The sequence below is a fragment of the Hemiscyllium ocellatum genome, chromosome 29, assembly GCF_020745735.1.
Source record: "Hemiscyllium ocellatum isolate sHemOce1 chromosome 29, sHemOce1.pat.X.cur, whole genome shotgun sequence".
In the NCBI taxonomy this organism is placed as follows: Eukaryota; Metazoa; Chordata; class Chondrichthyes; order Orectolobiformes; family Hemiscylliidae; genus Hemiscyllium; species Hemiscyllium ocellatum.
In genome coordinates, this window is record NC_083429.1 from 25,622,795 (window position 1) to 25,646,751 (window position 23,957).

A 23,957-nucleotide genomic window follows, 5' to 3' on the forward strand; every position below is an offset into this window, starting at 1 on the left:
AATGTTCCAACATTGACATGGAAAAACAGTAATCAATTTGCTCACCAGAAGATCGTACATACTGTGATATAATAATGGTCGCATACTCTGCTCATTGAGATACAAATAGCCATGACTGTGGGGAAATTTCATCTGGTTCTCTTCAAAGCAATGCTGTGGGATCCTTCTATCCCTATAGAAAGGCAGGTATTTGATGTTTCATCAAACAGACACCCTTTGTGTCCAGAATGGGGCTTGAACATGCAACATCTAATTCAAAGGGTGAGAGCTTTAATAATGGAAAAATACCTACAACTATAGGGAAATCCCATTTGAAATGTAATATATTCCCCCTTCTCCTCCCTTCTTCATGCTATACAATATCAACACGCACCTTATTGCCGTAGAAAGAGCAAGATGGAGCCATTGCCAATCGTGAAAAGGCCAAAGAAAATTTACAAAATATCAAGAATAATGCCAACTTTTTGTTCTTATTACAGGGATGTTCTTAGGACTGCGACTGCCAAATTAGGAGAAAATTGAAGGAAAAGGGAGGAAATAATTAACCAAAAATACAAATGTAATGAGCAGAAACTGAAGTTCAACAAACCCCCAGATTAAGGAGTACAGGGAAATTATTAACAAAATTTGAACGTGTTTTTGCAAATAATCAACAAATGGTTATATGTCAATGACCCTGTTTACTGTTGCAAGCACGAGTAGAAGATTCACATTGTTTATCCAATATCACATGTCCAGGGAAGGGGCAGGACAGTGACATTTTAAAGTTGACGTGAATTGCGATCTTGCCTTTTATGCCTTGTTCCACTTGTAGTTAGACATGGAGACGGAAGTAACCAATTGTTGAGATTTAACCATTTCTGTGGAAATAAATTAGCACAATTGGTAGAATTCATCTTTGAGTTACAAAGTCATGGGTTTTAATAACATCATACTGTGTAGCACCATCACCATGATTAATGAAACAGACTATCAAGAGATCAATCAGTTCAAGACATCCATGATGTGCTGTAGGCCATCAGCAACTTCAAAATTGTACCCTAATACAATCTGAAACCTCATGACTGGACATATTTCCCACTCTGCCATTACCATCAAACCAAGGGATCAACTCTGGTTCAATGAAGGGTGCAAGCGGGCATGCATTGGAGCAGACTTAGAAATGAGGTGTCAACCTGGTGAAGCTATAAAACAGGGTTGCCTGGATGCCAACGCAGCAAATGATGGACAGGGCTAAGTGAGTCCACAACCGATGGCTAAGATCTACGCTCTGCAGTCCTGCCACATCCAGTCAGGAATTGTGGTGGACAATTAAACAACTCACTGGAGAAGGAGGCTCCTCAAGTTTTTTCATCCTCGATGATGGAAGAGCCCAGCACATCATTGTAAAAGGAAAGACTGAAGCATTTTCTACAATCTTCAGCTAGAAATGCCAAGTGGATGATCTAGCATGATCTCCTCTGGAAAACTTCATCATCACAAATGCCAGTTAATTGTATCCACTCTGTGGGACTTCAAGAAATGGCAGAAAGATACTGCAAAGGCCAAGAGTCCTGACAACATTCCAGCAATTGTACTGAATACACACGCTCTGTAATTTGCCTCGCCCCTTAGCCAAGCTGTTCTAGTGCAGCTACAACACTGGCATCCACCCGACAATGCAAAAAATTGCCCAGTTATATCCTGTATGCAGAAGCTGGGAAAAATCCAACCTGGCCAATTCTGACCCCATCAGTCTGTTCTTACTCATCATCAAAGTAATGGGTGGTGTCATCAATGGTGCTATCAAGCAGCTCTTACTTAACAATAACTTGCTTACTGATGCCCAGCTGGAATCCCAACAGGTCCACTCAGCTACTGATGTTAGCTCAACCATTAACAAAAGAGCTGAATTCCAAAGGTGAGGTGAGAGTTACTGACCTTGACATCAAGGTCATAATTCAACAGAGTGCAGCATCAATGAGCCCTAGCAAAATTAGAGTCAACAAATCCAATGGATTCTTGTTGTTTGGAGTCATGGGCCGAAGGGCCTGTTCTGTGCTGTATTGTGCTATGTTCTATGTTCTATGTTCATACCTGATACAGAGGAAGATGGTTGTGGCTGTTGGAGGTCATCATCTCAGTTCCTGAGGCTAGTGTCCTAAGCTATGCCATTGTCAGTTGCTTCGTCAACAACCTTCCCTCCATCATAAAGTGAGAAGTGGGAATGTTCACTAATGATTATACAATGCTCATCACCACTCATGACTCCTCAGACACCAAAGCCACCCAAGTTCAAATGAGGTAAGATCTAGACAATATCCAGGCTTGGACTGACAATTGGCAAGTAACATTTGCACCACACATATGCCAGGCAATGACCAGCTCCAACAAGAGAGAGAATCTAACCATCACCAATGTCGTTACCATCACTGATTTCCCCACTAACAGCATCCTGCATGTTACACTTAACAAGAAACTGAACTGAATTAGCTATATAAATACAATCGCTACAAAAGGAAGTCAGAGGCTAGGAATCCTGCAGCGAGACTGTCTGCCATCTATAGGGGACAAGTCAGGAGTGTGATAGAATAGTCCCAACTTGCCTAGATGGATGCAGCTACAATAACATCCAAGAATCTTGACACTGTCCTGGACAAAGCAGTCTGATTGTTGATTGGAACCACATCCACAAACACCCACTACCAATGTTGAGCAGTAGCATTGTGTACCATCCACAAAATGCACTGTAGAAAGCTCCTTAGACAGCACCTTCCAAACCCATGAGCATCATCATCATCTAGAAGGACAAGGGAAGCAGATGTGGGGATATCACCAACTGCAAATCCCCCTCCAAGACTCACTATCCAGACTTGGAAATACATCACTGTTATTTCAGTTTTGCTGCATCAAAATCCTGAATCTCCTCCCTAACAACACTATGGGGGTACATTCTTTAAATGGGCTGCTGAAGTTCAAGAAGGCAGTTCACTGGGCCATCCAACGCCATCATCTTCAATGAACAAACAAAAGATAACAAGAGAGCAAAGGCCTCATTCACGCTTTAGAGCAGTGTTGAGGGAACAGCTGCACTTTCAAATGAGACATCAAAATGAGATCCCACATGCCCTCTCAGACAGGAAGTGACTCAATTGTTAGCTCAAAGAACAGGGGTGTGAGTCTTTTGGCCTAGGTAGACATTTACCCATCAGCCAACATTGTTGGCGAACGGTAGATCATGTCTTTTCCGTTTGTGGGAGCTGGCTGTGTGCAATTTGGCTATCTAGCTTCCTGCAGTATTATTGCAACCACAATTCAAAAAGTATACCATTGACAATAAAATGCTTTCTGATGTTGCAAAACATGCTGCAAATGCAGGATTTTTGAATGCAAGTTTCAGTACCATATCCTGAAGCATTAAAGCAGTGGTGATGATTTTAATGCTGAGATGGACAGTAAAGTGTTTAAGCCGTAAGGGTCAAGGATGTGAAGCCGAAACTGCAGAAGAAAATCTGTAGGCCCGACAGCATCTGTTGATCCGAAATGTTAGTTCTGCTTTCCCTCCACAGATGCCAGACCTGTTGAGTTTCTTCAGCCATTTTGATCTTTGTTTCAGATTTTCAGCATCTGCAGTTTTTCTGTTTTATTTGAAATACAAGGATCTGTTTTTAAGGCAGTTAGGAAGATATTAGACTAGATTCCCTGTAGTGTGGAAACAGGCCCTTCGGCCCAACCAGTCCATACCGACCGTCCAAAGAGTAACCCACCCAGACCCATTTCCCTCCTGCTAATGCACCTAACACTATGGGCAATTTAGCATGGCCAATTCACCTGACCTGCACATCTTTGGACTGTGAGAGGAAACCGGAGCAAACCCATGCAGACGCTGGGAGAATGTGCAAACTCCACACAGACAGTCATCTGAGGCTGGAATCAAACCTGGAACCCTGATGCTGTGAGGCAGCAGTGCTAACCATTGAGCCACTGTGCCACCTCCTGTTGAAGTTGTTTTCATTACAGATAGCAAAAGTAAATCCCATGAAAGAATTTTTAAAAATCACTGAAATAAAGGCATGATTGGGCATAGATTTAAAGTGATGTGAGAGAATATAAATTTTTTCACAACGTAAGTAGACAGGGTATGGAATGCACTGCTTGGAAACGTAGTGGAAGCAGGTTCAGCTAAGGTGTTCAAGTGGGCATTGGATGGTTATTTGGATAGAAATGGTGTTTAGGAATATAGGGGAAAGGCAGGTGATTGGCAGTCGGTAATAGAACTGGTGCAGGCACAATGGGCCGAATGGCCTCCTTCTGCACCATAATAATGTTAAAGTAATTATTGTTAAACCTAACAATAATAAATAAATTTGAAACTCTGTTAACGTGCCTGAAGTTAAGGAATTTATTTATCGATTTAATGGCAACTATAATGAGAACTATTACTGAAATTGTTTTTTTGTACTTTTCTCAATGGGGGTGGAATCATCCTGCAGGTAAAGCGTCATTGACAGACGGTAAGCCAATCAAACCACTCCAGACAAAACGCTGGTTGCGATTGGCCCCAATGCGAGCCGGGGCGGGGCTTCATGCCCGGACAGGTAGAGGCTTTGATTGACAGGCGGCTCCCGGGGACCGGAGAGAGCCTGCAAATACTTCAGGCCACCAGTGCAGGATATCACAGCGCTGATGGTCTGCATGCTCGTTCACAGTCTCTGCCGGCCAGGGGAGATTTAAACAACCACATCAGTGCGGCAGGTCGGTGTCCTGAATTAACTGAGGTCGTGTGTTTGCAAGCTTCTAGTGCGAGAGATTATTTTCAAGGGAAACTAATCCGGAGCTGCCTGTCTCTTTGGATACTAAACTGTGGGAACCACCATGAACGCCGTGCAGTTGACACTCTGGACTTCAATACTGACAGAATGTTGTTTTAAAATCACAATGGAAGGTTGGTGTTTTACTTGTTCCATTTGTGCTAAACACGTTTAAACATTTTTGTATCCACAATTAAAGGGCAATTTTTTTTTTACTTTCAGCATCTCAATTTACGTGTACATTGAGCGTTTACGATTACAGCATAGATTCCATGAACAGTAAAACATTATTGCGCCAATTGCTGCAGTCAAATTCCATCTCAAAATGACATTTGCGGATATTTAAGATAAACCGGTGGAGTCTCTGAGGTATTTAATTAACCAGAAGTAAAAATCCAGTGCAGTGATCTTGAATTTTCGGTTTGCAGTTGTGATAGCAAACATTCAGGGAATTTGCATGAGGCAGGTGGAATTCACAAAGAATCAGAGATGGTCCCTATTTTTCTGCCTGGCTCCGTTCACACTGTGAAACAGTGAACACCTGGATCACTGTTTAACTCCTTTCAAACTGGAGGTGGAAGTCCCTGACTGTCCCAAAAAGTGAGACAGACTTCCAAAACAGTTTAATTTTACCGCCCCCACCCCCTCCCCATCATGTAAGACAAGAATTTGTTTTAGAGGTGAGATTGAACCAACGAGACTTTTCTTTTGAGTTGATTCTTTTATTTATTAGAAATTTGGCTATAGCGATAAATTTAGCTAAGATATATTAACCACGGGAACAGAATCTGAGGTACTCAACACAAAACACTAGGAAATTCCAGTCTTTACACAATAAAACGAATCCATGTAATGTATCTGATTATGAAATGGGCTTCACTATTCAAAGAAAAACCCTCTTATCTTCAGAACAACTCCCCATCCATTGTTAATCTTATTTATACATTGCAATCTGATGCTTTGAGTTCAGCTCTCAAGCAGTTCTGACTGTACTGTCCCAGTTATTTGACTTCCATCATTGGAAAACAATGAATGAGCTTTCACTATTCTAGATAGAGAAAACCTCCTGTTTCTAAGCAGTAGAGATTGGCCTACTATATCAGTTTGCTAAAATGATATAATTTGACCTATTATATCAGTTTGCTAAAATGTTTTAAAAGGTTTATTCCGTTGAAATAAATTATTGATGTTAGAAAACTAAAAACATGCACAAGTGCATAATGTAGATCTGTAACTCAAAGCAGTGCTGAAGGAGGGTTGAGTGGTATAAGGTGCAGTTTTCTGGACAATAGGTCACACAGAGGTTCTTTCAGTAGATGGAAAGGTTTCATAGTACTATTCAATGAAGAACAGTGGAACTATTTCAGAAGAAGAAAACTCTGGAATACCTCATTATTTATCTCATTGTTGTTAGTGGGAACTTGCTGTGTAGAAACCAGCTGCACATTTCCTATATCACGACAGTGATTATGCTTTAGAATTACCTGAGGTGTTTTAGGATGTTCTGAGGTCATGGAAGATGTGCCTTATAATGCGGAGATATTAGAATATTATCCCCAAAGCTGTTCAATAAGAGAAATGAATAGCTGCATCAAGACCTTTTGAATTTCTATTGTCTAATAGAGTTTTGAAAATAACCTCCTTTTATTTATTGATTTATTATTGTCGTGCATACCAAGATATAGTGAAAATTATTGTTTTGTGTGTTATCCAGACAAACCACAACTTACATAAGTACGTTGAAGTAATAGAACAGAATGCAGAAAATAGTGCTACAGCTACAGAGAAGATGCAGAGTAATATCAACTCTAATACATGTGAAGCCCATTCATAAGTCTGTTAACAATTAAAGGTGGGGTCCTGTCGAGAGCTGCCAAGCAAAGAGATCTAAGGGTACAGGTGCATGGTTCCTTTACAGTGAAGTTGCAGGTAGACAGGGTGGTGAAGAAGGCATTTACATGCTTGGTTTTATTAATCACTGCATTCCGTATAAGTGTTGGGATGTTATGCTGCGGCCGTACAGGACATTAGTGAGGCCACTTTTAGAATACTGCGCTCTCTTCTGGTCTTCCTTCTATTGGAAAGATGTTGTTAATTTTGAAAAGGTTCACAAAGGTTTTACAAAGATGTTGCCAGAGTTGCAGGGTTTGAGCTATAGGGAGGGGTAGGATAGGCTGGGGCTTTTTCCCTGGAGTGTCAGAGGTTGAGAGATGACCTTGCAGAGGTTTATAAAATCATGAGGGGCATGGATAGGGTGAATAACTGAGGTCTTTTTCCCAGGGGAGGGGAGTCTAAAACTAGAGGGCATAGGTTTAAAGTGAGAGGGGAAAGATTTAGAAGGGACCTGAAAGGCAGTGTTTTCATGCAGAGCGTGGTGTGTGTATGAAATGGGCTGCCAGAGGAGGTTGTAGAGGAGGATACAATTACAACATTTAAAAGATATCTGGATGGGTAAATGAATGGGAAGCGTTAAGAAAGATATGGACAAAATGCAGGCAAATGGGACGCGATCAGTTTTGAATATCTGGTCGGCGTGGATGAGTTGGACCGAAAGGTCTGTGTCCGTGCTGTACAACTCCATGACTACAGAACAGTGGGGAAGAAGTTGTTCTTAAATCTGTTGGTATGTATTTTCAAACTTTTATATCTTCTGCCTGATGAAAGAGGGTGGAAGAGAGTATAACAGGTGGAAGGGGTCTTTGATGATGTTGACTGCTTTCCCAAGGCAGTAGAAAGAGTAGATGGAGTAAATAGAAGGAATGTTTGTTTTGAGTGTAGTTGATTTAGATTTGAATGTAATTGACTGACTGTATAGAGTCCAACATTAAACTTTATCTGATATACTTTTGTTGATAATTTGGTGAGTTTTGCAGCAAGGTTTACCCGAGGGTGATGTGGATCTTCTGTAATGTTGGATTTTACAAAATGTACTTCCTGTGGGAAGTAGCTAACAGCACAGTATTGGCTGTGTGCAACTTATAGTAAAGCTTTCTTTGCATTCTGTGGTATTGGTGCAAAGGAGTCATTGAATGCTGCCCTTAACAATAAAAACCTGCATTTGTAAAACATTTTTAACATAACAAATAGTCATAGTCATTGAATTAATTAAGTTCTCCTTCCAGGTAAAAATAATATTTCTCCCACGTTTCATACTGAAAAACACCAAGCGCTTACTTCTGCACATTTGAAAGAAAAGATTCTCTAGCTGCAGTTGTTATAAATCTTCCCTGTGAAATTGTAACCCACTTACTAAGTCCTGGTGTTTTTCTATCCTTAATGTTTCATGACTTTTTTCTGCTCGGCTCTCTCGTTGAACTATGCTAAGCAGTAGGAAGGTGAGATACCTTTAAAGGACACCCTCATGATGTCATCACCATATTATGACATTTAACCTAATGGTCGCAATCGTACAAAGTTCCTTTGCAGCATGTCACACTGAAGATAGCATGCTATATAGCTGCTGAATTGCTAAGTTTGAGCTCAGTTGTGCAGGTGTCTGTGGTAGGTCATTGTCTTCCCGAAGAGGCAGAGATGGAAAACTGTACTTTTATTTTACTCTCCTTATCATAGGAGCAGGTCCCATTGTGCTTGTTCCAACTCTCTGGGAGTGTCCAATTGTTACAAATCCTTCCTTTCCTAATTACCTAGCAATTTATTTTTATCTTCAAATATTTATCCGATTCAATTTTGAAAATTACTATTGGATCTGATTCCAGTGCCTTGGACAACAGTGCATTTTAAGTCCAACAACTTGCTTTTTTAAAAAATCCTTATATCTTTTCTAGTTCTTTTGCCACTCCTCTGATTGGAGTGTATGTATGTACTGGGTGCTATAATAAAAGTTAATTTAAATCTTCAGTACTACTAAGACCCATGTCTCAGGAGCTAATGTAAGTATCATATACGATCATCAACCATCACATTATAGTATAAATTCCACTAACAACCTGTAATAGAATCCTTACAGAAGGTTAAACATTTCTGGACTAAATATATCATAATATATCTTAACTTTCAGGGTCAGATCGCTAACTCAGTTAACCAGTGGGCAGACTTACCTGCTTTCTTCTTAAAGTTCAATATAAGGCAAGCTAGAAGCTTTCCAATTGTTTTATAAAAATAAAGAAAATGAAGTTGCAGCATGTTCCTGATATAAAAGAGAAGTTACAGTAGTTAAAATACTTCTTATTGGATAAAAGTGAAATCAGCAGCAAAATGGCTTTCTAATGTTGGATTCCAAAAGCCAAGCCAGACCCAAGAACAATGCCCTGGTGATCAACAAGATGGTACAATACCATAATGCTAGCAGTTGGAAAGTGATCTAAATATACACACAGGTATCAACAAATAGCAACCAAACCAAAAAGCAAACTGGAAGATGACCAAGCCTATCATATTGTCAGCTTAACACATCATATAAATGATGTAATGATCAGAAGCTTTTACAACAAACAACATCATTTCTCTCCAAAAGGTAGGTTGATACTCCCTGAAGGCTGAAATGGATGTAGGATTAAATGCTAATATATTACTACTACTCATCTAACGACAGACATATGTATTCCAATCCATACAGTGGCACATTCACAGTGCAGTACCAATGTGAAAATTCAGTTTGGATTTCCAACATCTTCCAACTGGTAAATGCCAGTGTTCCTACAGAGGCAGGACTACTACAATGTACATGTCTCAACATCATAACCATTCAGGAGATTCAAACTCCAGCCACTGTGGCTCAAAGACATAGGAAAATGAAATAGGTACAACACAGCTGAGCAGGTAGAGAACTAATGCAACTACACACAGGACAGAGAGTGAGAGTCAGAAATCCAGTCACAAATATCTGGGTACCAGCTAAAAGTTTCAAAGATAACAAATCCGCTCAGGTTGTATGAAGTCATTAATGATCATGGTGCCACAGTTCAAAGAAACAGAAGAATGACTATGTGTCATAAGTAAGTAAATTCTAATCACAAGTATGAACTATGAGCTATCAACATACAACTTGGTTAATTAAAAATCTAAGCTCCTTTTAAACCATTAAATGCTTGCAGACAGACAAAAGTAAAACATTGCTTTCATGGTGGAGGGTACAAAATACTGCAAACTAATAGAATTATTTCTCAGTGTTTGCTGAGATAATTCTTTTGACTTGCCAGGACTTTCCATTCTTCAGTCTTTTTTCTCCAGGTTCCTTCTCTTCATTACATTGGTACACTAACTGCAAAGTCTCTTAGTTACTGGTTAAAGGCAATAACTTACAGCAACTGATTGGAGAAAAAAAATTGGTTTCTTCAGGAATCAGGTATTTTTACTGCAGAGATGGAGACACACAACCTGTCTTTCAATGGACTGCAGGTTCTTCACTGCAACACCCACACCTATTCTACTACTTAAAAACCAATCAACGTCACTGTTAGACTGATGATCTTTGGTGTCCATGAATAGTCACACTGCACTAACCCATCAGCTACTTGTTACTGACCAAATCTGTATGCATAAAATCTTGGTACCAGACCATCTACAAACAGCTTCCGTCACTTCTTGAACAAAACAGCAGTGTAAGCACAATACACAATCAGTTTCAGTAGCTTGTTGTTAGAAGTGCATCAATTCTATCACAGTCAATGGTTTTAAAACATTAATTGTTATTCATTGCATGATTCATGCAAGAAAACGAGGACTGCAGATGCTGGAGGTCAGGGTTGAAAAGTGTGGCGCAGGAAAAGCACAGGGGGTCAGGCAGCATCTGAGGAGCAGGAGATTCAACATTTTGGGCATAAGCTGTTTACCAATAATTGATTCATGGTCATCATTAGGCTCTTAGTTCCAGATTTTTATTAAATTTAAATTTCATCTTCTGCCATGGTGGGATTTGAACCGAGGTCTCTGTATTAACATTCCAGTGAGAACAAAAATAGGTTATCATCTTCCCGAAGAGGCAGAGATGGAAAATTGTACTTTTCTTTTACTCTCCTTATCATAGGAGTAGGTCTCATTGTGCTTGTTTCAAGTCTCTGGGAGGGTATCCAATTGTTACAAATCCTTCCTTTCCTAACTACCTAGCAATTTATTTTTATCGTCAAATATTTATCCGATTCAATTTTGAAAATTACTATTGGATCTGATTCCAGTGCCTTGGACAACAGTGCATTTTAAGTTACAACAACTTGCTTTTTTTAAAAAAATCCTTATATCTTTTCTAGTTCTTTTGCCAATCAATTTAAATTTACACTTTGTGTTTGACAACCCTTCTGACATTGGAAACAGCTGCTGTTTACTCTGACTTTGAACACCTTTATCAAATCTTCTCTTAACCTTGTCCATCTTGAGAGAACAACACCAGCTTCTCCAGACTCTCCACAGAACTGATTCCTCACACCCTCAGTAACATTATGTCTCTTCTGCACCTTCCCAAAGGCCTAATTCTTCCTCTGTGGCATCCTGAACTGAACACAATACTCTAACTGCATGAGATCTAACTATTGTTTTACAAAGTTCTCACATAATTTCCTTGTTTTTAAATACTATTTCTCTACAAAGAAGCTAAGGATTCCAGGCATTTTAACCCCCTTCTCAATGCATACTGCCACCTTCAAAGTCTTGTGCGTATATAATCCCGGATCTTTCTTTTCCGCACCATCTTTAAAATTGTGGCGTTTTGTTTATGGTACTCTCCTCCATTTTTTTCTACTGAAATGTATCTCTTTATATTTCAAAATCAAATTTCATCTGGCGTTTGTCCACCTATTTTGCCAGTCTCTTTATACCCTTATGAAACTGTACTTATAACCTTCCTATACTTGACTCTGTTTGCTTCATTGCTGAGGTCTGTGTCATCTACAGACTGTGAAGTTGTGTGATGATTACCCAAGCTGAAAATGTGTTGCTGGAAAAGCGCAGCAGGTCAGGCAGCATCTATAGAGCAGGAGAATCGACGTTTCGGGCATGAATCCTTCTTCAGGAATGGGAGGAAGAGAGCTTCTTCAAGGAAGGCATCCTTGCAACAGGATTCGTAGTAGGTTAAAATCTTCGAGGAGAAAGTGAGGACTGCAGATGCTGGAGATCAGAGCTGAAAATGTGTTGCTGGAAAAGCACAGCAGGTCAGGCAGCATCCAATGTGCGGGAGAATCGATGTTTCGGGCATGAGCCCTTCTTCAGCCCTCCCATTCCTGAAGAAGGGCTCATGCCCAAAATGTCGATTCTCCTGCTCTTTGGATGCTGCCTGACCTGCTGCGCTTTTCCAGCAACACATTTTCAGCTCTGATCTCCAGCATCTGCAGTCCTCACTTTCTCCTTGATGATTACCCGAGACCAGGCTATTAGTAAATATCAAAAAGGAGAATAGTCCCAATTCCAGCACCTGATAAGAACGATCCAACACTGGCCACCATTCTGAAAATCAGTTCATCATCAAAACACTCTCTGTCTCTGTTCACACTGTCAGTATTCTGTCAAATCCACATACTTCATTTTCCATCCAGTTAATTGTATTTCAAGCACTTGTTGAAAGCACCAACCTTACAACCCTCATAAATCCTCTCTATTAATTTATAGAATGATAGAATCCCTACAGGGTGGAAACAGGCCATTCGGCCCATTGAGTCCACACCAACCTTTTGAAGAGCAGCCCATCCACCCTCATGACATCTCTGTAACTCTGCATTTCCCGTAGCTAATCCACCTAGCCTATTGGACACTATGGGCAACTTAGCATAGCCAATCCACCTCACCTGCACATCATTGGACAGTGAGAGGAAACTGGAGCACCTGGAGGGAACCCATGCAGATAAGGGGAGAACATGCAAATGAGGCTGGAATCGAACCCAAGTCCCTGGCACTGTGAGGCAGCAGTGTTAATTGCTGTGCCACCATTCAACCCCTTTGCAGAATTCAATCAAACTGGTCATTACTTTTGCCCATTAATTAAACCATGTTGACATTCTTTCCAAAAGATGTTATACTTTTCCAAATGGGATGTCTGGAGTTAGGGACAGCTCAGCTTGTGTACGTCTCCAGTGCATACTTGTGACAGATTATGGAAAGTTTCTGCTTGACATTGGTATGTTTGCTTTTTGTACGGACGTAAGCTGTGTTGCTGTTGAGAAACTTAACCACTGTTTTTCTCACGACCCCAGGGCAGGGGGCAGCATTTAACTCAAGAGAAAGGAAGCAAAAAAATAATGTTACTGCGCATTAAAGTGACATTAGGAGTGTCTGCCCCCAACCATTAACCCTCCAAGGACCAGTGTTTACATCACAAACCCAGTAAAGATTGTATGATTTTTCTGAGACTTATTGTTGCAAGATTTACTTCGTTCAAAACTTATCTGTTGAAGTACTTGCCAAAAGTGTATGTTGCTGAATGCTGCTGCCTGGGATGTGCTGGCCTATTCCTTACAATTCACTAATTTTTATCAAAATATTTTGAATTATTCAACATATCAAATTAAACAGAATTTTTTCATTAATTTTATGCTATCAAAGTGATTATTTAATATGTACTTCAAACTCAGAGGAGTAGGCTACTTAAATAACTCCTATTTTCCTTCTGTCTTGAAGACCTATCTAACAATGGAATGAATTTCAAAGGATGGGTAGACCTGATATTTTTGATAGTCATCCTTAACATAGGAGGTGTTAGCCTAGTGGTATTGTTGCGAGACTATTAGTCTCCAGAGACTCAGGCAACATTCTGGGGAGACAGGTTCAAACCTCCAGATTTTTGTTGAATTTGAATTAATACTCTATTGATGACCATGAAACTATTGTCAACTGTTAGGAAGTCAAGAGTGTGGTGCTGGAACAGCACAGCAGGTCAGGCAGCATCTGAGGAGCAGGAAAATTGATGTTTCGGGCATTTCTGATGAAGGGCTTTTGCCCAAAATGTCGATTTTCCTGCTTCTCGGATGCTGCCCAACCTGTTGTGCTTTTCCAGCACCTCACTCTTGACTCTAATCCCCAGTATCTGCAGTCCTCATTTTTGACTGTTAGGAAATACCCATAAGGTTCACTAACGTCCTTTCAGAGAAGGAAACTGCCATCTTTACCTAGTCTAGCCTACATGTGACTCCAACCACAACAGCACGATTGACTCTCAACAGTCCTCTGGGCAATAAGATTAGATTCCCTACAGTGTGGAAACAGGCCCTTCGGCCCAACAAGTCCACACTGACCCTCCAAAAAGTAATCTACCCAGACCCATTTCTCTCAGACTAATGCACATACAACTATCGGCATTTTAACCTGGCCAATCTACCTAACCCGCACATCTTTGGACTATGTGAGGAAACCAGGGCACCCAGAGGAAACCCACACAGACACAGGGAGAATGTGCAAACTCCACACAGACAGTTGCCTCAGGCTCAAATTGAACCCGGGTCTTTGGTACTGTGAGGCTGCAGTGCTAACCACTAAGCCATCGTGCCGCCGTAGAAGTATTTTTTTACAAGCAATAAATTCTTGTCTAGCCAACGATATCATCATCTTGTGAACAAATAAACAAAAAATGAGCTTAGATAGTGAGCAATTGTTCAGGTGAGTACATCCCTGAACACAATGCATATTTCTGCACACTTTGGGATGCAAATTCTAGATGATTCTCCTGCCTTTGCCCCTGCTCACCAGCTTCCCTGCCTCATTCAGTTCAGAGGCAGTAAGACCAAGAGTAATGCTCCCCTAATTTGATATGAACATGAGCCTTTCCTTGCATACGATAATTCCTATTTCAGTTTGGGAAAGGTGCGGGAGCAGTGTTCTGAAGAGATGCAATAGCCTTTTGCCTTGCAACAGAAACAGACTCCAGTCAGCCAAAATAGATGTGAATACACGCCCTGAACAGCAGCACAAAGCTTCTGATCCCAGTACACTAGCAAAGTCATTACACAAGCTAGAAGGACATTTAATTCACTTTTCATGGCAACATAGCATAGTGACTCATGATATTTTCTGATATATATATGTTCCCTACTCCCATCCAGAAATCCAAGGTATACACCTCACACACTGAGGCCTTTTATGCAATGCAAATTTGACCTTGTGCATGTGACAATATGAGTGGGTAGGTGTGTGTGTGTGTGTGTGTGTGTGTGTGTGTGTGTGTGTGTGTTTTTTGAATGTATGGGTTTTCAATTAACTTTTCACTTTATGACATGAGCCTAAGATAAACCCTGCTGTGCCCATCTTGACAATCAAGCATGGCAGTTAGACCTGAGACAACAAATAGGTCATTTTTCTTTTATGTGGGTAGCTGATTATCTCCATTGTTGAGCTCTCTGTTATTTGAAGCCTTTGAACTGGCACATTCTCAGAATTGTGGCATTGGACAACCATTTCCATCACACATTGCGAAGACCTGTAAAGTATGGTCCATAAAATGGGATAATAACTTCCTTAAATATCAGCTTAACAACTAGCAGCCTCATGCAAATTGAATCCTAAAATGCCTGTGTCAGCAAATGCCCAGTTTTGGACAGCGGTCATTGGTATCTCTTTCTGCAAAACCTCCAGTTGAATTAAGATACAATAGTTCTTTGTTATAAAACTACCTGAAAGAAAGACTTACATTTACATATCACCTTTCATGATCACAGGATTTCTTGAAGCTAATGAAGTAGAAAAAGAGGCCTGCAAGACTTATAAGTAAACATGGGGTTCAGAGATGCAAACATTAAAAAAAATACTGCAGATGCTGTCGAGTAAAGGGAATTATACCTTTATCCTGGATAAGTATGTGTGGAAGCAATTATGGCAGAGTGATGTTAGGTCACGTGCAACAGATTAAATCCAGACGAGATGTCCTCTCTTACTAACTTCTGTATACACAGAAGTTATGTTCGATAAAGCCAGTTGCTGTTCACTTGCAAGACTTTAGATCCTATCTTGACATAGATGCTGTAAATTTATAAGCAAACTAAAAATGCTGTAAATAATCAGCTAGTCAAGGGGAGAAATAGTCTCTGTTTCAAGTCAATGACCTGTCCTCAGAACCGAGGACAGAAATACAATTGCCTGGAACAAGTAAAAGTCAACTTAGGAGAAAGAAAGGGAAGGGATATGATAGGGTAGAGGACAAAGGGAGATTAACTGTCAGAAGGTTTCATGACAGAGAAGCCAAAGGGAATGATAGTGGACAAAGTAAGGAAAACAAAGCCATCTAATTGAACTGTGGACACTGCATAGCTGCCATCTGAATACAAAGTGAAAGAATAAACAAAGTGATCTGAAGAAACTCAAACAGCAAGACAAAAAAAATCAAGATGCAGGTTTTGGTTAAAATTGATAAACTGAATGTTGCTTCCCAAAGTCTAGGAAGTGCCTGTTTGAAAGATGCATGTATTGAGATTCATTGCAGCAATGTGGCAGTCCAAAGATAGAAAGGTCAGAATAAGAGCAAGATAGAGAATTGAAATGACACGTGACACAAAGTTTGGAATTGTGCCTGTGAACCAAATATAGTTGTTTTCTGCAAAGCGGTCATCCAGTTTTTGTTTGCTGTTCTCAGTGTGGAGGTGGCTGCATCATTAATATTGAATACAATACACTAGACTGAAAACAATAGAAGGAAACGCTATATCACTTAGAAAGCATGTTTGGGTCCCAGAATGATTAGAAGAGAGACCAAAGGGTACATATTCCATTCCCTGCACTTGTATGGATATGTGCCTGAGAAAAAGGATGACTATGGAATACACTGTAGCTACACAGAAGGAACATCCCTTTGGAATGTCAGAAGTAAGGGCAGGGGAAGATATGTTTGCAGTTGGCAACATGCTAGAGGTGCCAGAAATGGCAAAGGACAATCTTTTGAACATGGAAATTGAGGGGGTAGTAGGCAATGATGAGGGGAAACTTTCTGGGAGGGATGAGGCGAGGTAAAAGAGGAACACGTGAAATGGAGCAGACACAGTGGGGGGCCCTATTAACCTAAATGGGAATCTTAGGTTGACGGACAAAAAAGAAGGCATATCAGAAATGCCAGAATGGAAGTTTGCATTAATTGAACAGAGGAGAAAATGAGAACTACAGATGCTGGAAATCAGAGTCGAAAGGTGTGGTGCTGGAAAAGCACAGCAGATCAGGCAGCATCGAGAGGCAGGAGAGTCGATGTTTCCATCATGAGCTCTTCATCAAGAATTCCTGATGAAAAGCTTATACTTGAAACATCGACTCTCCTACTCATTGGATGCTGCCTGACCAGCTGTGCTTTTCCAACACCACACTTTTTGACCCATCATTTGAACAGATGCAACAGGAAAGGTGAAACTGGAAGAATGGAGTCAAGCTTTTACAGGTAGTGGGATGTAAGAATCAGAAATGAAAATAGTCAAAGAGAAAACTTTTTGGGAAAGATATATACGATTGATGTATACTTGGTCATCGACAGAAGTATGAAGGCATGGTGGCATGCCAGCAACAGTTTTAGGTGCAACCTGATGCTAGGTTGAGCAAAGTGCACCAAACCAACAAAGTTGACAACAATTGCAGTTTGCAGCACCTACCCGAAAGCTGTACAGAGATCCTTGCTACCTGTAAAGCATGAGGCATCAATGAGGTTCAAAGTCAACCAAACAAAAGACAAATTTCAAAGATGACCAATTTTTCCATACTGTTCACCCGACATACCATGTGGATGGTATAAGGCAATCGAAGCTTTTAGAAACATCAAGATCATATCCTGAAAAGGCAGGGCCATTCACACTAGAGACCCATTCCTCAGCAAGTGGCACTCTGGTACATCCTACAAGTGACTGTTTCACAACATATAGGAGTAATCAATTCTGTACATTGGCAGGATCACACGGCAGCGCTAATAGGCAAGTTCAGGTTGGCTTCCTAAAATCTTCTATCAGGTAGGTACCAATAGTCCAGCAATAGCAGGACTATCAGTGTACACAGATCTCAGTACAGCACAGTTCATAAGATTGAAATCGCAACCGAGGTGACAGAACAAATGTGATGCAATCAAATCAGCCACTAATTTGCAAGGATGTGGCTTTGAAGTGAGACATAAGACCGATTATCAGGATAATTTTGTCTGACATACCAAGCTGATTATCTAACCCACACTACGCCCAAGATATTCCTCTTGATCTACACATTGCTGCTCTTGATTGTGAAGTTGAAGATATCCTCAAGGTTCATTGGATACACTTTGGCCAGTGCCAGTGTGAACAGTTGCAGTTGGCAACTGCTGAAGATGAGCAACTTCAAGATCATCAGCCAGAGATGGCTTGACAGTATTAAAGGTGTGTTTGAGAAGATTCACTCATTTTGGTTATAAGAGAGACAAACTGGGTATCTCCTAATAAGACATTTTCAAGGTCAAACGAATCCTAATACCAAAAGCATATACCACATATCATGTCCTTGTTTTACCCAGAAACACGTGGATGTTGAACACACACAAGACATTTTGCATGTAAATCTATATACTGCTGAGAGATGTATCAGGATAATCAGTGACTCGTGAATGCATGTGAGATCCACCAAACACATCAACCTCAGCAGCAGAAGGAGCCTTTATATCCGTACTATACTCCATCTATTCCTTGGACTAAAGTAGTAACAGGCCTATTCACAATGCATGAGGAAGATAACATCCTTGTGCCAATTATGTCTCTGTAATTTCTTGACATAGCAACAAAATGAGCATGCCAACTGCAATTTTTAATTTTTTCAGAATTCCAGAATGGTTAGTACCTAGACATCAAACTAAGTGGGAAGTGGCCAATATTATATTGTTACACCAGTGATCACACTCAAACAGTCTAGTAGAGCATATGGCATGTACCACCAAATCAATGATTATTAAGTGTCGAGCAACAATGCAAGATTTTTGCTTTGCTGAATTTTCATGCAACAGCAATAGCAAGGGATTACCACATCAGGTGAAATACTCTGCTGGAGGGAAAACTCACTCCAGTTTGTTTGACCTTTCCTCATGGTTTAATCCTTGGCATCCAGGTACCATTCTAGTAAACCTGCACTGCACTCCCGCCAAGACCAGTTTCTCTGAGATCTGGTCTGGTGAATTGCTCACAGTACTCTAGCTGTGATGATTAGCTTGCAGGTATCTCTGTGCATTGATCATATGGGTTTGCTGTTCTCTTTGTTCTCTGTGATGAAATACCTTGGAAGAAATGCTGACGTGACATCCCACCAGTAGACATAATCATGTCGCATGTTGGAGTTATGCCTCAAAACATTTCTTTTCCAGTAGACTGCAGTCTGAATGTGAGCCAGCGTTTTGGAAGATGGTAAGGTTCTGATTTCAAACAATGAAAGAGACTCCTATACTTCATCTTAACAGTTAACAAAACTTCACTATTGTTGGTGAAGGTCAAGCACAGTTGCCTTTGATGGCCATGACATGAAAGATGTCAACCAACAATATGGCCTTTTCAAGTTAATGGGATCATGGTGACTGTTTCAACTGTGAAACCTTTAACTCATTTACTCTTTACAATGTCAGGAAGTTTAGATCTTTTCTTAGGAACTATTCCAGACAATTGGAACCTGACTAATGCAAGGGGTGGGGCGGATGTAGAGAAGTTTAAATTCAGGCACTTGTGCTGCAAATATCCATTTAGAAATGACAATTAGTGACATATTTAGAACAATGACCGTGTCCTGAGGAAACTGAACAATAAGCATTGAATTAGTTATACACTATGTGTCCTGTTTAGACTTGCAGCAGGAATAGGCTACAGCCCCAACTAACTTCACAATTTGGCATTGGAGTCAAACATATTCTATTTCTTCATATGCTGCTTGTGGCCTAGTTTGTTCTATTTTAATTTTGAGAGTTTAATAAAAGACCCCTTCTTCGGGTTGTTGCCTCAGAACATCACAGTCTCTCTACGTCAGTACCTCAAGACTTGTGATAGATATTGCAAACTTTTTACTTCATATCTATCAAGGAGAGGAAACATTCTCTTTGATGTTGGTTAAGGGAGGAAAATTAAATACCACCTCCATATCAATGTGAAGCTATCTTGTATTTCTCTATCTTTAAGAGACAATACACCATATGTCTAATCACAGAGAAACTTCTGCATTCCTCTGAATGATAGGATGGAGTCTTCAACATTTATTGCACCATTTAACTGGGCAGACAGAACTTGGTTTAATCATAGTTACTATATTTAGTTCAGTTACAAGTATCACTGCACTCAAAGTTAATTGTTTGGTGAAGTTTGACATTGAGTATTGATAACGTGATAAGCCAACAAATAAGTACATACAATTCCATTCTAACTTGCAGTTGCATTTCTAACCAATAAATTTTCAAGTGTTTTTAAGAGCAGAAGTTTTAGCATTATGTTATGTAATATAATCACATAATAACAAAATGTTACACGCCCTTCCTAAAATGAGGCCACCAGAACTGAACACAATATTCCAAGTGTGGTCTAACCAGGACTCTATAGAGCTGCAGCATAACCTCACAGCTTTTAAATTCAATGAAAGCCAACACACCATATGCCTTCTTAACAACCCTATCAACTTGGGTGGCAACTTTGAGGGATCTATGGACCCCAGGATCCCTCTGTTCCTCCACATTGCCAAGAATCCTGGTTTTAACCCTGTATTCTGCATTCAAATTTGTCCTTCCAAAATGAATCACTTCTCACTTTTCCAGGTTGAAATCCATTTGCCACTTATCAGCTCAGTTCTGCATCATGTCAGTGTCCTGTTGCAACCTACAACAGACCTCCACACTGTCCACAACTCCACCATCCTTCATGTCATCGGCAAAAGTACTAACTCACCCTTCCACTTCCTCATTTATAAAAATCACATAAATCAGAGGTCCCAGAACAGATCCCTGCAGATCACCACTGGTCATTGAGCTCCAGGCTGAAAACTTTTCATCTACTACCACCCTCTGTCTTCTATGGGCCAGCCAATTCTGTATCTAGACAGCCAGATTTCCCTGTATCCCATGCCTCCTTACATTCTTAATGAGCCTACCATGGGGAGCCTTATCAAATGACTTGCTAACATCCATGTACACTACATCCACTGTTGTACCTTCATCAATGTGTTTTGTCTCATCCTCAAAGAATGCAATAAGGCTTGTGAGGCATGACCTGCCCCTCACAAAGCCATGCTGACTATCTCTAATCAAATATGGTTTTCCAAGTAATCATATCTTTCCAATAATCCTCTCCAATAATTAGCCCACCGCCGATGTAAGACTGACTAGTCTGTAATTCCCAGGATTATCCTGATTCCCTTTCTTGAACAAAGGAATAACATTTGCCACCCTCCAATCATCTGACACTACTCCAGTGGACAGTGAGAATGGAAAGATCATCGTCAAAAGGTGCAGCAATCTCCTCCCTCGCTTCCTGTAGTAACTTTGGGTATATCTCGTCTAGCTCAGATGATTTATCTGTCCTTATTTGTTCAAAATTTTCAGCACATCCTCCTTCGATCTGTTTGGGTATATCAGCTTGTTTCATAAACGACAAGGTCCCTCTCAGTAGTGAATACTGAAGCAAAGTGTTCACTAAGGATCTCCCCTACCTCCTCTGACACCAGCCACAAATTCACTCCCCAATCTCTGAGCAGCCCTACCCTCACTCTGGCCATCATCTTGTTCCTCATATAAATGTAGAATTCCTTAGGGTTTTCCTTAATCCTACCAGCTATAGCTTTGTCATGTGCCCTGCTAGCTCTCCTAAGTCTATTCAACAGTTCCTTGCTGACTACCTTGTAACCCTCTAGAGCCCTGTCTGATTCTTACCTCCTCAAGCTTAAGTAAGCTTCTTTCTTCCCCTTGACTAATGTTCTTTCCCCCCTGTCACCCAAGGTTCCTTCACCCTCCCATGCCTTCCTTGCCACAGTAGGACGAACCTATCCAGCACCATCAGCAAGTGCTCCCTAAACAACCTCCACACTTATGTTGTGCATTTCCCTGAGAATATCTGTTCCCAATATAGCTGCCCCAGTTCCTGTCTTATAGCATTTTAATTACCCCTCCCCCAAATAAATACTTTCCCATATGGTCTTCTCCTAACCCTCTCCATGACTATGGCAAAAGTCAGGGAGTTGTGATCACTATCACCGAAATGCTGTCCCACTGAGAGATCTGACACCTGACCTGGTTCCTTGCCAAGCACCAAATCCAATATGGCCTCCCTTCTAGTCAGCCTATCTACATACTGAGTCAGGAATCCTTCCTGGACACACCTAACAAAAACTGCTCCATCCAAACTATTTGAATTAAGGAGGATCCAATCAATATTAGGAAAGGTCAAGTTACCCATGACAACAACCCTGCACCTTTCCAAAATCTTCCTTCCAATCTGTACCTTTTGTGTTGCTGTTGCTACTGGGGGGGAGGGGGGGGGTAGAAAACTCCCAATAAAGTGACAGTTGCCTCCCTGTTTCTGACTTCCACCCATACTGACTCTGTAGATAAATCCACCCAGCTAACTTCCCTTTACACAGCTGTGATACTATCCCTGATTAGCAATGCCACTCCACCACCTCTTTTACTTCACCCTCTCATTCCTTTTGAAACATCTAAACTCTGGAATATCCAACAACTATTCCTGCCCCAAGTATCTGCAATGGCCACAACCTCACAGTTCCAAGTACTGATCCATGCTGTAAGTTATCACCCTCATTCCTGATACTTGTTGCATTAAAATAGACACACTTCAACCCATCACACTGTCTGCTAATTTGTCTGTCCCTCCTCACAGACTCACTGCACACTGTATCTGGCTGTTCACTAGCTACTCCATCCCTGGATCCATAGCTCGGTTCCCATTCCCTGCCGAACTAGTTTAAACCATCCGAAGAGCTCTAACAAATTTCCCGCCCAGGATATTTGTGCCCCTCCAGTTCAGGTCAACCCGTTCTTTTTGTACAGGTCTTGCCTTCCCTCGTACACCGGCCCTGGAGACACATATTCATCTGCACTCGCTCTCTGTTCCTAGACTCAGTAGCCCATGGCACCAGTAGCAATCCTGAGATTATTATTCTGCTCATCCTGCTCTTTAGCTTCCAACCTAACTCTCTCATAATCACTTTTCAGGTCCTCATCCCTTTTCCTAGCTATGTCATTGGTACCGATGTGTACCATGACTTCTGGCTGCTTCCCATCCCCCTTAAGAATCTTGTAGACTCGATCCAAGACATCGCTGACCCTGGTACCCAGGAGGCAATGTACCATCCAGGAGCCATGTTTGTACCCAATCTCCTATCACTATCACTCTCCTATTCTCCCCCTTCCCTTCTGAGCCACAGAGCCAGGCTCAGTGCCAGAAACCTGGCCGCTGAGGCTTTTCCCTGGTAGGCCATCTCCCCCAACAGTATCCAAAATCGCATACTTATTGTTGAGGGGGACTGCCACAGGGGGTCCCTGCACTGCTTGCCTAATCCCTGACTCTCTCCTGACGGTCACCCAGCTACCTTTGTCCTGTAACTTAGGTGTGATAGTCTTCCTGTAACTCATCTCTATCACCCCCTCAGCCTCCCAAATGATCCGAAGCTCATTCAGCTCCAGCTCCAGTTCCCTAACACGGTGTGTGAGGAGCTGGAGTTGGGTGCACTTCTCTCAGGTGAAATCAGCAGGGACACTAGTGGTGACCCTTACCTTCCACATCCTGCAAGAGGAGCATGCAGCTGCCCTAGCCTCTATCCCCTCTGCTCTCAATTGCCAAGAAAGATTGAATAAATAAAAAAAAACTTAGCTTTCCAACCGTCCACACAATGTAATATTGAAATAAATATTTATAGATATAATTTCATCAATTATAGAATTTGCACTGTAAAAATGACAATCAATGACTATCTCCAATGAGAGAAAGAGAGAGAGAATCCAACACCTCCCCTTGACAGACAACTATATTACCATTGCTCACTTTACATTGATATTGTCAACACCCTGGAAGTTACAATTGACCAGAAACTTAACTGGACCAGCCACATAAATACCATAACTACAGGAGCAGATTGGAAACAATGCCATGGAACTGACTTCCCAACGGTTTCCACTATCTTCAATTCACAAATCAGGAATGTGATGTAACACTGCCCACTAGCCTGGATGAGTGTAACTGCAACTACACTCTAGAAGCTCAAAACTAGTTAGGACAACGCAGTCCATTTGTTTGACATTTTACTAACTACTGAAAATATTACTGTCCT

General features: G+C 41.0%; 1 protein-coding gene across 2 annotated transcripts in view; it reads left to right on the forward strand.

The window, feature by feature from the left end:
• Window positions 1–4,618: 4,618 nt before the first annotated feature.
• esama (endothelial cell adhesion molecule a) overlaps window positions 4,619–23,957 on the forward strand; it is a 141,436-nt gene continuing 122,097 nt past the window's right edge. The window contains exon 1 of one of the 2 annotated variants that reach the window (XM_060846676.1): window positions 4,619–4,924. In XM_060846676.1, coding sequence (XP_060702659.1) covers window positions 4,855–4,924 — 70 coding nt within the window. In that variant the 5' untranslated portion in view covers window positions 4,619–4,854. Of the gene's footprint in view, window positions 4,925–7,288; window positions 7,414–23,957 lie in introns of those variants that run through there. The other variant, XM_060846679.1, reaches the window with a different exon arrangement.